General features: G+C 47.9%; 1 protein-coding gene across 1 annotated transcript in view; it reads left to right on the top strand.

The window, feature by feature from the left end:
* Positions 1 to 15305: 15305 nt before the first annotated feature.
* Positions 15306 to 17303, top strand: part of LOC144826582 (cholesterol side-chain cleavage enzyme, mitochondrial-like) — a 204445-nt gene continuing 202447 nt past the window's right edge. Inside the window, exon 1 of the mRNA XM_078685070.1 lies at positions 15306 to 15771. Within this exon, the coding sequence (XP_078541196.1) occupies positions 15473 to 15771 (299 nt within the window). The 5' untranslated portion in view covers positions 15306 to 15472. The remainder of the gene's footprint in view (positions 15772 to 17303) is intronic.

Raw genomic sequence — 17303 nt, 5'->3', positions numbered from 1 at the left:
GAATATCTGCCCCCTCCACCTGCGGCTACCTCAGTGGCGACCAGGTGTGTCTCCTGTAGTAGTGCAATCTGGACCTGATGTCTCCTAAGGTATGAGTACACCTGGTATCTACGTGAGGGTGTGTGCATGCCCCTGACATTCCAAGTACAAAATTTAACCGTAGCCATCACAGTGTTCATTGCGCCCAAGCACCCGTCCCCCCCTCCCCAGTCCCCAGCCCGCCCCACCCACACACGTACAGCAGCCGCGAACAGTGACCATTTTTTCCCCTCGCCCTCTTCCACAGACCCAGGGATGCACGCTGTAACACTCCAGTGTCAACACTAGTCTCAAAAGGAAGAACTTTAACAAAAACTGAATACCAAAAGGGCAACAACAGAACAAGTCGTCGCCCAAACGCTCTATCGAGCTTAATCAATCCGTTAGTTCAATGGGGGGATGACGAAGTTCAGCACTTGGGTGGAACAAGTTAGTTCAAATCGCCAAGAGAGCCGTGGCGGCTCCCCACCACGGGCATTGTTTCAAAGGGCACCAAAAAGTCAGTGGCAATGTCCGCAGACAGGTCAGAGTTCCCAATGTTATTGGTCTCGGATAGCCCGCCCCAGGGGGGGGGGGGGGGGGGGGGGGATCCCATCAGTTATTCCCTCGGGGAGGGGCACTCACCTCTAGGGGTCCGTCCACCCCGCCAGATTTATTGTTCCCGGTGGTGTGCCAGTGGAACCGCTCCGGCTCCTCTCCCGGTGTCAAGGCGGTTCCGTGACGGGCCGGCAGGTGAGGGGTTCGGGTGTAGAGCTTAGATCCCGGAGATGGGACTGGACGCAGCTGCCGGGGTCTCCAGAAGTGCCGATGTGGATCTCCGATTGGGTCAGCTTTGGAAGTGAAGAAACTGTTCCAAAATGCCAGTAGCAGTGGCCTAGCCAGGGCTAGGCTGATGAGGGTTGCTTATACTATCTGATCCGATGTTTGGGGTGTGACATCCGGTAGGCCCTCTGTATTCGGGTCATCTGGCAGTCCGTACATGAAGTCGTCGTCTTCGCTCCCGCGTGATCTTGGGCTTGCGTTGGAAATCAGGATGGGTGATTGTGACCCGCTGATCTCAGCTGCTATTCGGATGGCCTCTCGTTGTGCAGACTGCATTTGCTCCGGAGTGGGGCCAATTTCCGCGCCCGTGGTCGGCGACTCGACCCTCGAGGCGTGTCGTTGTCTCCGCCTGCGTGTACCTCGGTTTCGGCGTTGCTCCTTCGGCGCGGGTTCGTAGTTCGCATCTACTCCCGAATCCAGCCAGGCCGCCGCCGCCTCTGGAGTATCGAAGAAGTGGGTTTTGTCCTGTGCCACCACTCTGAGGCGTGCTGGGAACAGCAAGGAGTACTTGAGAGCCAGGCGTCTGAGCCGTTGTTTCACCTCGAGGAACGATTGACGTCGGCGTTGGACTTGTATGGTATAGTCAGGGAAGAACATCACCTTGGCGTTGTCTACCTGTACGTCCGACAGTTTCCGCGTCTCGCGGAGAATGGCATCCCGGTCACGGTAGTTAAACACCCGCATGAGCATTGGCCTCGGGTTGGAGCCCTCCGGGGGTGGACGGGATGGTACCCTGTGCGCTCTTTCCACCACAAAGTGTGGTGACAGTGTGCCTTCCGGCAGTAGCTCTCTGAGCCAGGTCTCCATATGTTCCGCCGTCTCCCTCCGTTCCCATCGTTCCGGCAGGCCTACTATGCGTACATTGTTTCTTCTGGCCCGTCCTTCTGCATCCTCTGCCCTATCCTCAAGGAACTCCACCCGGTTGAGCAAGTCACGGATGTGCTTATCCGTCTGCGCCAGCTTGGGTGTGGTCTCTGCCATCGTTTGTTCCAAGGTCGTGGTGCGGTCGGACAGTTTCTTGTGATCCGCTCGAAGGAGCGTCAGGTCCACAGCCACCTTATCGATCCTGTTCTCTAGTGACGTACGGGTTAGCTGCATGGACTCCTCTAGGCATTCCATGGCCGCCAGCATAGTGTCCAGTTTGGAGGCGGTTTGGTCAGTCTCTGTGTTCTTCACCATCTTTCCTTTGCTCAGAGTCCCACCGGTGCCGGTCTTTGCTCTGGTCCCCCCTGACATGTGGGTGGTCGCACAGGTAGGTAGCCGAGTGGGCAGGGCCAGTGGCTACTTGATGCTTATAGTTGTGATCAATCAACAATCAGGGAATTGTAAGCACGCTACTCACTCGTGAGGGTATCAAGGTGTGGGGTGGGGGGGGGGGGGTCAGCTGTGCCATTCAGCCAGAGAGCCCTGGCTCTGAATATTAAGAAATGACTAACCACTTCTCGTTGCATGTGTTTTCTTTACTCATGAGTGCATGCTAATATGCTATGTTTAGTTTCTCAGGTGCAGCTGACTATCTTTTTCACTGATGTACCCTTTACAAGAGTCATGACTAGTAGCATACTGGCCAAAAGGAGATAGGAAAAGATAGTGTAGAGAGAGGCATAGATCCAGCCTCTGCAGCACACTTCAAATGCCCCCCTTTATTACATGTTGGAGGAGAGAAGATGCATAGTTGATGCTTATTTTACTAAAGGTACGGGGCTCACAGGTAATAAAACCAGTTTGGGTGAATGCAGTAGTGTTTTACAATGTGAGGGAAGACATCTAAATAGCCTTTTCTTGGGGTATTTAATAGTGACAGCTAAGTGTTGTGATAGTTTGAAAAAGTTGATTCTGACAGTTCACTTAACAGTGTTTTAGCTGTAAGTAGGACAGTTGTTGGAGTGAAGATGAATGTAGGGACATTCCCTAACTTCTGCTTGCAGTTCCATATCTGATGGTGCCAGAGGTCAAAGCTTCAGAATATGCCAGGAGTTTTCCCATGTCATAAAGACTGTTAGCCCTCCGGGCACAGGAAAAGAACTGGATACAGACCCTGACCAGAAGGGAAGTGGTTGGAGTTTGTGTGTGGCCCACCATCACAACAGGCCAAGACTTGTGGCTACTCTCAGAATAGAGGGCAAGACCAGAGGTTGGCACTTGTCAATAGTGCCTTTGCAGTCGCAATGGCCGTATTCTCTTTAGTAGGGTAAGCCGCTACACATTTACTGAAAGCACAAACATCCACCAACACATATTATTGACCCTGTACATTTCAATTCAATCTTTTTGAAAGACCTCAAATCAATCAATCAATCAATAAATTTATAGAGCGCGTTACTCATCCGTGAGGGTCTCAAGGCGCTGGAGGGAGTGGGGTGGGGGGGGGGTTGACGCTACTGATCAAAGAGCCAGGTCTTGAGGTGTTTCTTGAAGGTGAGATGGTCCTCGGTCAGTCATAGGTGTGTGGGGAGGGAGTTCCATGTTTTGGCTGCCAGGTAGGATAACGATCTTCCCCCGGTGGTGGCTCTCCAGATCCGTGGGACGGTGGCGAGGGCGAGGCTGGCAGAGCGTAGCTGGCGGGTGGGGGTGTAGAACGAGAGGCGGTTGTTGAGGTATTTAGGGCCATTGTTGTAGAGTGCTTTGTGTGCGTGGGTGAGGAGCCTGAACGTGATCCTCTTGCTGACGGGGAGCCAGTGCAGGTTGCTCAAGTGGGCGGATATGTGGCTGTGGCGGGGGATGTCGAGGATGTGTCGTGCGGAGGCGTTCTGTATGCGATGCAGTCGTTTCTGAAGTTTGGCTGTGGTTCCTGCGTATATGGCTTTTCCGTAGTCCAGTCGGCTGGTGACGAGGGCCTGGGTGACGGTTTTTCTGGTTTCGGTGGGGATCCACCAGAAGATCTTACGGAGCATGCGCAGAGTGTTGAAGCAGGATGACGAGATGGCGTTGACTTGCTTGGCCATTGTGAGGGAGGAGTCCAGGATGAATCCCAGGTTGCGAGCGTGGTCCGTGGGTTTTGGTGCGGCGCCCAGTGCTGTGGGCCACCAGGAGTCGTCCCATGCGGAAGCGGATTGTCCGAGGATGAGGACCTCCGTTTTGTCTGAGTTCAACTTTAGGCGACTGAGTTTCATCCATTCTGCGACGTCTTTCATTCCTTCATGGAGGTTGGTTTAGCGGTGGCTGGGTTTTTGGTGAGGGAGTCAGTTGGGTGTCGTCGGCGTAGGAGATGTTGATGTTGTGTTTGCGTGCGATGGCGGCGAGGGGGCTCATGTAGATGTTGAAGAGGGTTGGGCTGAGCGAGGATCCATGGGGTACGCCGCAGATGATCTCGGTGGCTACTGAGTGGAAGGGAGGTAGGCGGACTCTCTGGGTTCTGTCGGAGAGGAACAAGGTGATCCAGTCCAGGGCATTACCTTGAATCCCTGTGTTGAAGAGGCAGGTTATCATGGTACGGTGGCAGACGGTGTCGAAGGCAGCCGAAAGGTCTAGGAGGATGAGAGCTGTTGTTTCGCCGTTGTCCATCAGGATCCTGATGTCGTCGTGGCTGCGATGAGGGCGGTCTCGGTGCTGTGGTTGGCTCAAAATCCGGACTGGGACGGATCGAGCGAGTTGTTTGCCTCGAGGAAAGCAGTCAGCTGTTTATTGACGGTCTTCTCGATTACTTTAGCTGGGAAGGGAAGAAGAGAGATGGGGCGGAAGTTCTTTAGGTCTTTGGGGTCCGCTGTGGGTTTCTTCAGAAGGGCGTTGATTTATGCGTGCTTCCAGCTCTCAGGGAAGATGGCTGACATGAAGGAGTTGTTTATGATGTTCCGGAGGGAACATCATAGGGGAAGGATGGAGGTGCAAAATTGCCAGCTGGTGTAGAGGTACCTTTGCCAGGATTGTGCATCATGCACATCATCCAGTACTTTACTAAATGTACAGCCGTTTTAGGAATATTATCATTTTGCCGTACGGGGTCTAACAGTTTGCAAATACCCTTAGCACTGATATGAGCTGGGCCATGGGCCATCGTGACTACAGGAAGAACATATGCATCTAGCAACATCCATCTCTGCTTCCCTGACTTGTCAATCCAACATCCCTCATCATTTAAGTTTGCCATACTTTCTTGCCACACAGCTAATTCCTCCATCACTCTGTATCTCCTTCACACTTTCTAGTGTTTCCTCAAACATAGTATCCTCAGGCACCCTCCCAGCGGGACCTGCTACAGATATTATTTTCATCCTAGTGTGGGCTGTCTCCTTAGCTGTCTGGTCTGCTAAGGTGTTCCCTTTACCCACATCATCAGTAACTTTTCTATGAGTGCTACTCTTCACTATGGACAATTTCTTAGGGAGTGTCAGAGCGGACAGAAGCCTATGTATAAGAGGATCATGCTGAATGTGTGTCTCGTAGGAAGTAAGGAACCCTCTGTCTGCCCAGAGCCGCCCAAAATAATGGGTGACTCCAAAGGCATGCTGACTGTCAGTATAAATGTTGACAACTAGCCCCTCACTCAATTCACAGGCTCAAATAAGGGTGACTAACACAGCTTTCTGGGTGGACTGATAGGGAACTCGAGATGTCTCAACTACTGTTCGTAACTTGGTAATTGCGTATGCTACAGTGGTGGTGCCATCTGGAAATTTGAAACAAGAGCCATCAACATAAAGTTCCCCTTTGGGGTCACATAAGGGTACTTTAGTCAGGTCTACCCATCCTTTCGTCTCTTCTTCTGTCTGGAAGATACAATCATGTATTTCAATCTCCTCATTTTCAGAAGGGAGGGGTATTAACGTGGCTGGATTCAAAGTGGCACAGCGTTTAATCGTGATGTGCTTTGCAAAGAGCGTTAGCTCGTAGCCTTTCAGACGTGCACTGGTGAGGGCTGTGTCTTCGTCTTATTCAAAGGTGTATCCACAGCATGGGGTACCATAACTGTGAGGTCAGTATCAATTTATTTATTTATTATTTATTATTGAAACTTATAAAGCGCATACATATGCCCGTAGGCGTCTTGGCGAGTACGAGTCCCGCTGATTGTCTTATTGAGACAGCCACAGGTGCAACCACTCTTAAACAGCTCGGAGGGCTCGTGTGACAGGGTCAAACACAGCAGAGAAATAAGCACACAGTTGTTGCTTATCCCCAAATGTTTGTGTTAAAACAGAACGCACAACCATCCAGCTCATGGGTGTACAACACGAAGCATTTAGCATAATTAGGTGTACCAAGCACTGGAGGCGAGCGGAGCGCAGTTATAAATTGCTCAAGAGACTGCTGACACTCTAGCGTCCATGGCAAGGGTTCATGCACATCTTTTAGTGTTAGCGTAAGCAGGGGCTTAATAAGCAGCAAGTAGCCTGGTATCCACTGCCTTCAATAGTAAATGATATCTGTGAAAGCGGGCACACCTTTCTGAGTACGCTGAGAGGTTCAATCTCCTACCCTCCTTCGACAGTCGGTGACCTAAATAGGTGACCTCCTGTCGACAATATGGAAATTTGGAAATGGATAACTTATGACCATAGTCAGCTAAATGGAGCAACAATTTAACCGTACTATCTCTGCAACCTTGTTCTGTGTCTGAGGCGATTAGCAGGCCATCGACATATTGGAGCAAAACATTACCTGTGGCGAGGGACAAAGAATCCAGCTGTCCTTTCAATACCTGGCTATAAATATTCAGTCTTTCTGTATAGCCTTGAGGAGTGCGACAGAATCTAAAGCTTCTATCAGCTAGGGTGAACCTGAACAGATACCTGCTGTCAGGATGATTGGGGATACTGAAGAATGCATTTTTCAAGTCAATGACAGAAAAGAATTTAGCAGAAGAAGGAATAATTGTCAAGAGTGTTGCAATGTCAGGGACCACTGGAAACTGGGGAATAACTATTTTGTTAACTTCACGCAAGTCAATCACAAAACAATAAACATCTAAATGGTCATCAGAGAAACCCAAAGGCGTCCTTTTGGGATTAGGGCTATTACAAACATTAGCAGCCGTCTCCTCAACCACTTCTTTCTCAATCAAATCCTGCACAATTTGCATCAAGGCTCGCTCACCTGCCTGCTGTAGTCTATACTGGGGAATGCGAGGCAAAATAGCACCTTCCTTAACATGTATCAAGACTGGCGATATCTGCAAGAAACCCACATCTGTGTCGCCCGCTGCCCACGGAGTGGGTGGCACATCCTTAAACTCGCAGGAAGAGTCGCATCTTTAGACAGACACTGTGTAGCGCGCACAACATTCAGACCCACTGTCATGTAGATACTCTCCGGGGAGCAGTAAATTGTGGCACGGAATTTTTTCAATAAATCCAGACCCATCACATTTTCTCCACAATTAGATGTCAACAAGAATGGCGAATCCACAGTAAAGGGACCAATAGTTAGCGCGAGGGGTTTAGAAATAGGGGCTTACAACCGGTGCACCAGAAAAACCTTTCAAGATATTATTATGGCCGGACAGAGTCACCCCAGGGCCCAAAGAATGAGAAATAAAACTTTTTGGTGCACCTATATCCACCAAGAACTCTTTAGTCAAACCATGCGCATCCGAACTAACGTACCGACCACGCTGATCTGCAGGTATTGAAACTGGTCCCTCACTCTGTCCCTTGCTGTCCTAGCTGTACGACATCCCCATCCCCATATCCTTATCATAATCATCCTGATAATACTGTACAACCCTGAGTGTCGCAAAAATAGTTCTGATCACAGCGACCCGGCGGCCACAGCATTCTGAGCCCTGTCTTGGGCACCAGCTCCATGACCCTGTCCACAAGAACCTCATCCTCTAGGAGCCTCCACCTTCTGCAAAAGCACCGGACACTAGTTGCGCCAGTGTCCCTCCTCTTTCCAGTATGCACACTAATTTGTCCCCAAAGGCACTGTATTATCCAGCCTGCTAGTGTGTGGAAGCTGTCGGGCCAAACCACCGCGGCCTCTACCATTCTCTCTGGAAGCCTACTGTAACAACACCTCCGTCTTCAAATCTTTGTGCTTCTTTTCCGTCTTCTCCGTCTCCTCATTTCCCCTGTGATCATAATACTGTGCCATATTTAAGATAACTGAATGGGAAGAGGTGGACCAGGTGTTCTCTGGAGGCCTGGAATCGGGTCAAAATCTCAGGAAGCAAATTGGAAACAAATCTATTAACAAACAGCCTCACATCACCTTCAATCAACAAATCCTGTCCACTATAGTCTAAGAACACGCCTTCAAAATGAGTGAAAAAATCTGACACACTCTCATCCTTCTTCTGGCGGCAAGCCGATAGCATGTCTCAATCAACTTTCCTCGGAGTGATAATAGAATGCATGTACGTGATAATGCAGTCAGGCAAAGCAAGTATCTCCGCCCTAGGCTTATCATCTGGCTTTACTTCCTGATCCAAGGCTTTAATTTGATCCCAGGTACCACCTAATTCTGCAACATGATCCTGTGTGTATACTTGTCTCTTAATATCAACCTGAACCAGTAAAACAAAGAACATTTCGATATCAGTGAGCGTCATCACTGTCGACGAGGCAGCTTCAGTCAGCTCCTTATAATAGGTGTTGGGATTTTTCCTTAGGCAACTGAGTCTTAAGGGACAAGACTTCACTCCTTATTCAAAGGGTATAAACCCATTGTTCTTGAAAATGGGCCTCTACACTTGGTCTAGTAACATGATCATGCTGATCCCTTAGCTCCGGTATCTCTGGATGGTAGATGGGGAAACTGAGTTACCAGGGTGGGGCTCTTCTCAAGCAGCCTTTCCCAATAAGCAATCAATGTCACAACATATGCAAAGACATGAGCGGGCTTCATATCAGTAACATACAGATGATCCCAAATATTGTATATGATCTGTGGCACTGCACCCTTGAATAGCTGCTCCCAAAGACTGATCAAAGTAGCCGACATATGCTTTAGGGCATGTTGTTATACAAAAGGCTCTTAATCTTTCATGACACTACAAACATCTTCCACACTATAAATGGGGTTATGAGCCCACTGCACAGGATGATTAGCCACCACCTGTTTCTCTGCATCTCTCACATCAGCTCGGACTAACGTCCGCCCTATATGTTCCTTAAGAATCGTCCAAACTCTATCATCAGGTCCTCATACCCCGGTGTCTAACTACTCACTGATGTTGGGGAATGGAGGAACATAGTGGGGGAAACAACAGAGGGAGCAGGCACTAACGTCATTGTCGGCTACATCATGGGGGTAAGAGCTGGAGAGAGAGAAACCGGAGCAATAGGCGTTGCAGGAGTACTAACAGTCTCAGTTGCCACAGACGGCGAGGACAAAGAAAGGACTGGAGGTGCCATGTCCAAGACAGTCTGATTGACAATAGCAGAGGCAGAAACAGCTGAGACAGAAGAACCAGACAGCTGGGCCTGGGAGAGAAGAGCGGGATATATCCTCTGCGGGGCATAGGGCGGTGGGGTCGAGTATTAAACAATTGTTCCACGAAAGTATCACCTTCTTCTCGAGCTACATAAGATTTGTCAATCTGTATTCGGAATCTCCTATCTGCACGTTCAATCCCTATCTCTTGCTTCAACCTTATTGTGTGCTTCAGCTTTCTAAGTCAATGATTTCATTCTCCCTTTCTGGGCCTCTGTCTCTGATTTCACAAAGGCCACTAAGCTGAATGACAAAAAATTTAAATGTGTGACTTGCAGTTACCACAGGGTTCTGTACAACAAAAACATTAACCACGTGAGTTATCTGCAGCAATTACAAATCTGTGAGCTGATGGGACAAATCTGTGACTCGACTGCACACAAATCTCTCCGGCACGTGCATTAACCACCCCAAGCATCTTTACTGCTCTGACACCCTGGAATAAGACCCCTGCTGCAGCCTGTTTGTGACAAAAGACGTAATCCAGAACAGATTTATTATCACGTGTCCTTGTTGCCAATTTCATAGGTGGCACTGGCAGAGTTTAAAAAAAAAAAGCATAGGGTGACATTCAGAATCCACTCATGTCTCCGTCTCTCGTGACTTCGCCTCCTTTCTACTTCCATCCCTTTGCCCCAGTGTATAGGATCCTAATGTAAATCTTCCTATTTCTACTGTTCTTTATGGAGCTCAAAGCAAGCGAAATCTCGAAATGCTGACAAAAGTTGTGAGTCTGATACAATTGTTTTAATGGCCAGGTTCTCACAGGTACTCAGTCCCAGCATTTCTTTCATTTGAGAGGAACAGTACCTGCACTTCTTAGCATGGGCACACTACTTTCAATAGGAGAGTACCTTCACGTCGCAGTATTAAAAAGGTACCCTGGCGTAGTAAGGAGCTAGACGTTTATATTTCCGGTTCAAGCTGTGGTTTGATCACAGTTAATGGTACATCTTTAATTGTAGGAGGAAAGTACGTTGGACTAATTTCCTTCAGTCACAAAACAGGATGAGCCATCTATTCCTGTGTTTGAAGAGGCATCATTACTGCATCATAGCAATGTGGACCTAGATGTGGGAGCTGTAGAATTAAATTACCGTAAACTATTGGAGGCATCATTAACTTTTTTCTTCCCGGAAGTTCCCCCTAGACCTAGCAGGCCCCCCAGTCACCCATGGTACAATAGCGATTGCTGTAGGGTTAAGAAGGCACTTTTGGATTCCATTAAAAGTAAAAACCACTTCCTTATTAATAACTTAAGGAAGTCATATAAACAAATGGTCCAAAAGGCTAAACAGCGTTGGGAAATGGAGAACTGGGATTTACTTAAAATGGCCCTGGGGGACAGGGATATGAGGACGTTCTGGAGTATTGTTAACACAGGCGCCCCCATTTCTAACAGAGCAATTGAACCAAACCTGAATGAAGAGGTATGGCATGAGCATTTTAAATCTCTATACTTCGTTGAAAAGCCTTGCCAAGGAGATCTAACAGTTCAGCCACCTCTAAAACTGGCTCTACCTGGGGATGGTATTGCTAGCAATCTAGACCTCGTAGCAACCCAAGGCATTAGTACAGTCTATTCATAACTCTAAAGGAGATCGAGGGTGCCCTCCTAAAAATAGCTCCAGGTAAAGCCCCAGGTTTGGATAAAATCCCTGGGGACTTATATAGGAGCGAACTAGCCATCTGGACCCCATATTTCTTTGGTCTTTTTAATGACATAACCCAGGGTATGAAGATTCCACATAGCTGGCTGGGGGCAGAGATCATTCCAATCTTCAAAAAAGGATCCCCACTGTTGCCAGCAAACTACAGAACCATGAGTCTAATAGACATATCCCAAAAACTATTTGCAAGGGTCTTGCTAGCCAGGCTACAATCCTGGATGGAAGAAAAACAAGCATTGAAAATGCAATAGGTCTCGCAGCATTAGAGTTAGTGCTTTTAGAATTGTTTATGGGTTTTTTTTGTAAATCTTTAGCATTTTTGTTTCCTGTAGCCAATGCTAAAGAATTTCAAAAAAAAAAAGCCATAAACATTTCTAAAATCTCTGAAATGCAGTCTGAAATGCTGGATATATATTCAGTACAGATACACTATATTGTTAATGAAGACATAGGATATAATATGTTGTACTGTATACACACAATTAGATGGGAACGTGCTGTGTGTGTCAGCGATTGAAAGAGACTGCACTCAGAGTTGCTGTGCGCATCAGCGAAAAGATTGCAGAGTAGACACGCAATACTTGTACTAAAGTGTTGTGCGATTGTACTGTAGGCACGCAATTTAAAATCCAGCTAAACGCGTCAGCAGAGTTGCTGTGCGCATCAGCGAGTGAACTGTAAACTAGACACGCAGTTTTAAAATCAAGATGTGCGTATCAGCGAAAAGATTGCAGGGTAGACGACCAAATACTTGTACAAAAGTGCTCTGCGTGTCAGCGAAAGAACGTAAAAGTCTGCACTGGGCACTGCTGTGCGAGTCTGCAAGAAAGCATGGAGCTGCTGTGCGCATCAGTGAGTAAACTGTAAAGTAGGCACGCAATTTAAAATCCAACTGTGCGCGTCAGCGCCGCGGAGTTGCTGTGTGCATCAGCGAGTGAACTGTAACTTATACACACAATTTTAAAATCAAGCTGTGCGTATCAGCGAAAGGATTGCAGGGTAGACATGCAAATACTTGCACAAATGTGCTGTGCGTGCCAGCGAATGAGCATTAAAGTGCACACAGCGTCGCTGTGCGCGTGAGCGATAGAGCATGGAGCTGCTGTGTACATAAAATGGACACAAAGCTGGTGTGCACGTTAGTATTGGCACAAAGCTGTTGTACACGCTGTTGTCCGTCTGTAAAGGCTGCTGGGTGTGTCAGCCAAGGAGAATGAAGCTGGTTTGCGCGTCAAGGTTTCTAGGTGCGCAATCAAAGAGCAACGTCGGGTCAATGCGTTGCACGTTGCGTTCCAATGACGAATTTCTGGAATGCCACAGTTATATGGAGAAGTCCTAAAGTTCACAGAGGAAAGCACAGTGCCAGCACGAGGACGGGCAGTCACGAGCAGGTAGTTAAAGAAATAACATGGAACCACCCGGACAGCGGTAAAGTTAACAAGTGAAAGCGGGATGTAAGTAGGGGGGAGGAGAAGTCTGGGCAGGCAGGATGACTCAGGGGAGGGGGCGGAGCGGGGCAGAGCGGCATGTGGGTGTGAAGAAGCCGGGCCTTTGAAGTGAAGCTAAGCTTCACTTCAAAGGTGTCGGAGGAATGCGGGCGGCTGTGCACGCGCTTTTAAGCTCAATGCACATGCGCATTGAGCTTAAAAGTCACGGGCACTGCAAGGAATCGCCACGATTCCTTGCAAGTTGGATAAAGAGTGGATAAGCCCCCATAGTCTCGCAAGCTCGATGCGCATGCGCATCGACAGGCGAGACCTAAAAAAGGTTCTGTCCCCCCTCCAGGCGGGGTTCAGAGAAAAGATATCAACCCTGGACCAGGTACTAAGGCTCCAGCTTCTATACTGGAAGATTGTCCACCTCCAGTGTGGGAGCTTATATTTGATCTTTGTAGATCTGAGGTCGGCATTCGACCTGGTGCCACGGGATAAGCTATGGTCAGTTCTTCTTGAAATGGGAATCCCGGCATATCTCATCGATCTCTTTAGGAGATTACATCCAGATAACTATGCCCAAATTAGATTTGGGAAGGATGGCCAACTTACAGCTCCAATACCAGTTAACCGTGGTGTACGCCAGGGATGCGTTTTAGCCTCGACTCTTCAGCCTTTATATTAATAGGCTAATTAATGAACTAGCAACAATAAAAGATCCAGATGCCCCTAGGTTAGCGTCCCGTCAAATTTCAGCAATGATGTTCGCTGACGACACTCTCCTGGTTTCAAAATCACCTATGGGTATTCAGAGGGTTTTGGACAAATTTGAACTCTTCTGTAAGCAAAGAGGTCTAGACATCAACTTACAGAAAACTAAATATATGGCGTTCAATAGTCCAAAAAATTCTCGTTCTAACCCACAACTAAATGGGAATCCCTTGGAGAGAGTCTCATCTTTTATTTATCTAGGTCTTACCATTGCTGAAAACATGAAATGGGAGGCACATATTGCCAAGAGCACATTAACATTAGCCCAATCAACTGGTGACATAATAAATGTCTATAGCAAATCAAGTAAAAAGGCTGTTAGCCCAGCCTTAGAAATGTATAATGCCCAAGCTCGCGGGGGAGTACTCTATGGTGCTGAATTATGGGGGCACTGTAAATTAGATTCCCTTTTACAGGTAGAAAACCAACTTCTCAGACAGCTGTATAGACTTCCTGTGAGTACCCCGCTGATTCCGCTACGATTAGACTCAGGTCTAATGGCGATAACAGACACTTCAAGCCTTAGACCCATATGATATTGGCGGCGCCTCTGGTCCACCCCCGAATTAGCGTCATACAGGGAGGAGTTAGCAGAGGTTATGTCAGCTCGGGGTGCATCTAACCTCCCTTGGTTTTTACATTGAAATCTGTACTGACAAACTTGGGCTTGGACGATTGTTGGACGGACCCTGAACGTGCCTGCACCCAAACTACAAGAAAACATATCAAATCCCGGTATGAAGAACACAGAAGGGCCCAACTATTTTCTTGCCCCAGGACTGGTAAACTATCCATGGCTTTTTTGGAAGTCAAGGATGTTGCCCGTTTTGAACCAATACTAGATATGATTACACCGGTGGAGGCAAGAAAGATTTTTCTACAATTTAGGTTCGGGAGCCTTCCACTTCGCTGTCATACGGCAAAGTGGAGTAAGGACCATGAGGTTCAGTGCCCTGCAGGGCCGGACTGGCTACCGGGCTTTCCTTAATAAAAAATGCAAAACAAATGTTTAAAAAAGTACACTTTGAAGCTATTTGTTTTGCATTGTTAATTTACAATGCAACCCCAGCAACAAAATCCGCCCCTCAAAAGTGAACCTGGACCCCACCCTGCCAACCCAGTAAAAAACGCCCGGTAGCCAGTCCAGACCTGGTGCCCTAGCTGTGGTTTTTCAGACGAATCAGTGCAGCATGTGTTCTTCGCCTGTCCTGGCTATCGCAATGCACGGAAACGATGGCTGGTACAGATCTGTAGAAACATTGCATCTAGGAACCATCGGGAAGCTTTTCGGATATTGAAATCTGATCTCAGTATACCGATTGTGATTTCAGTTTCTAGATTTTTGTTTTCCATATGGTGCACTAGAAGGGCCCTATTGAAATTGTCTAATGTGGTCTAGATTACTTGGCAATGATTTTACTTGGACCTGTTTTAACTGTCTTTTTTAAATTATGTCCTAGTTTTTATACTGTGCTATTATTCTTAACTTCTCCCTAGACTAGCTTGTTTTTTTAATTATTTATCTATTTTCATGCATCCCCTGATTTGTATTGTATAGTTTGACTATCCGTATCATAGCTTCTGTGTTGTATCTGGTACTCGAAATTACTGGTGCTGCTTTCCCCTCCCCAATCCCCTATTTTGATACCTGAGATTAATCATGTCGCTGTATGCGTTTTTAGTGCTGCACTTTTAAAGGTCATAACGACCGAAATAAAGTTTTTCTGAACTGAACTGGTACATCTTTTTACCGGACCCGCCAGGAAGAACGTTTGACTTTTCATTGCTGGGATTCATCTATTTGAAGTGGCTTTAAACAATTCTCTGCCTCGGGTGCATTGACTTGTCAAGCTACCTTACCAGGATTACAGCAAATAATGTGAAGTGGAGGAGCAAGAAGTTAGACTACAATGTTTTGCATAAAGAAGACAAAGTAAACCCAGATTCGTTTCCATTAATATAGCCGGCCTCGTCAAATGAATTACTTTTGGTGACAGTGACTAGCTCTGTGGGAGGCGGGGGTGGCTGTCTCTAAGACGCCAAGGCAGAGATTTTGGGCAGTTTCCGCTGTGATAAATGGCTGTTGTTATCTGTGTCCTTCAGACACTATCAGTATAAGAGCGGCCTGCGGAGGGGGGCTGAAGTTCATGGGCTGCGGGGTTCACGGTCCTTCTCTCCCCCTCAGGCCCTTGGGAGGCCGCTGTGCTGTCCAAATGGTGACACGTGGTTTTCTAGCAGTACCTCTGCCCCGGGCGCGCCTGCTTCGGTCTGTACCTGCTGAGGCAGCGCTGAGGTGCGGCGCTCCGTGAGAGGGCGGGGTGCAGAAGAGCCGTCCGGGCAGAGCTCCGAAGACAGGCGAAGTGAATGGGGTACCAAATGTTGCACAGCACCGGTGCGAGGATGCTCGCCAGGGCTGCCTTCCGCTGGCCAACCTGGGGCGTGCCCTGCTGCACCTCGGCGGTCTTCCGCCGCCACGTCCACGCCCTGACCACCGAGGCGGGGTCGGCGTCCGTCCAGGGAAAGCTGCCCCGACCCTTCCATGAGATGCCGGGCGAATGGAAGAACGGCTGGGTGAACCTCTACCGCTTCTGGAAGGAGGACGGCTTCCATAACATCCATGGCCTCATGGAGAAGAACTTCCAGACCTTCGGGCCCATCTACAGGTGAGAGGGCCTGGCAGGCGTCAGTGCGTAACGCAAAATGGTGGGGCCTCCCTGCTCCATAGCCAACACGAATTCATAGGGTTCAGGCTGCATGGGCCCCCGTGATAGGTGCCTCCCTCCACCCTGCGCTGCAGGAGTCTGTGATTGGGTGCTGGAGGCACAGGTCAGGCTAGGCTTGGTCTAGTCAATCTAGGTTGAGGTGAAGGAGCCACTGAAAGCTCGAGCCTGAAGCCTGGCTCTGGATCAGCTCGCGGTCTCTTTGGAACCTCGAGCCAAAACGAGTCTAGCTTTCATGTGGCTTCTGCCTGCCACCCTCATCTATCCTTAGAGCACAAACAGGTACAAGCAAAGCATTAACATTTTGGTGAAAAAGGATAGACGGACAGCCGTTTAGTGTCTGATTTGCAAAAAGTGAAACCAGAAAACTTAGATGATTCGTGGCTAACTGTTTAACCAAATGTGTGATTTTAGGCAAATGTTTTTTGTCTGATCATCATTTCTCTTAGTTATAATATATGAAAGCAGCTTCAAATACCTGAGTTCAGAATACCAGCTGCGCGAAATTATATTGGTTTGACCTAATATACTGTAATGTTACTCTATTCATGAGAAGGTGTACAGGGTTCACATGACAACGCTCATACCTCGAGGGTTGGGACAAGCCAGGAATGGCTCTAAGTTCATATTTAAAAACTATAACTTTTAATAAGCACTTATCAGTGCAGTGCTATGATGTGAAATGCTAATGTCAAATCTTCCATGTGTTAAAGAAATATACTTTTATGAATTTTGAAGAGTTTTTATCATATTTTGCGTGATGATTGTTGTATAATTTATATTTTCAGGATTCGGCTCCTGAACGGGCTGTAAAAGCCTAGCCAGGCCCTGGGCTCGGCTCTGGCTCGCCCTGTTAATTTGTTGGCTCGCCCACCTCTAGGTCTAGGTATTCTGTAGGTAAGGGGTTAGTGGTTGTTGGGAGAGGCTGATAGGGCAATTCAGCCTTTCCGAACCTTTTAAACAGTGCCATGCTGCCCATGGCATGCAACTGATCCCCCTCTGGCACAGCAACCCTCAGGGTTGAGCTGGGGCAGAAAATAGGCCCAGGCATAGAAATAAAAGTGGCCCCGCATTAGTAAATTAGCTTAAGAAAAGTAACTAATGTTTGCAAATTAGGCAGTTCTGAAGAAGTAAAGACACACTGTTGAAGTGTTTCTGTGGTCCGGCATACTGGAACAGATTTGACATTACTGCAGTCAATGTTTGTTTTCAAATCAGGAAAACCAACAATAAAAACCGGTCTGGCAACCTTAAATGAGGCCCACAAATAGCACCAAACAGCCCTGTCAGACAAATCCATCTGGCACTGTCTGATTGCCCTACAGGCGAGCCAGACCCTGTCAACCATTTAAGTTTCCTTACATTGGTTTCAGTAGAGGATGTTGGTAGTTATCAAAAGTTCGCAAATCTCAGTATTGCCTTGTGTGCATGTTCTCAGTTGGAACTCTGGTCGTGGCAGGAATGTGTCCTCTGTA

Source organism: Lissotriton helveticus, chromosome 3_2 (assembly GCF_964261635.1).
Source record: "Lissotriton helveticus chromosome 3_2, aLisHel1.1, whole genome shotgun sequence".
Taxonomy (NCBI): Eukaryota; Metazoa; Chordata; class Amphibia; order Caudata; family Salamandridae; genus Lissotriton; species Lissotriton helveticus.
This window is presented reverse-complemented; position numbering and strand designations above follow the sequence as displayed.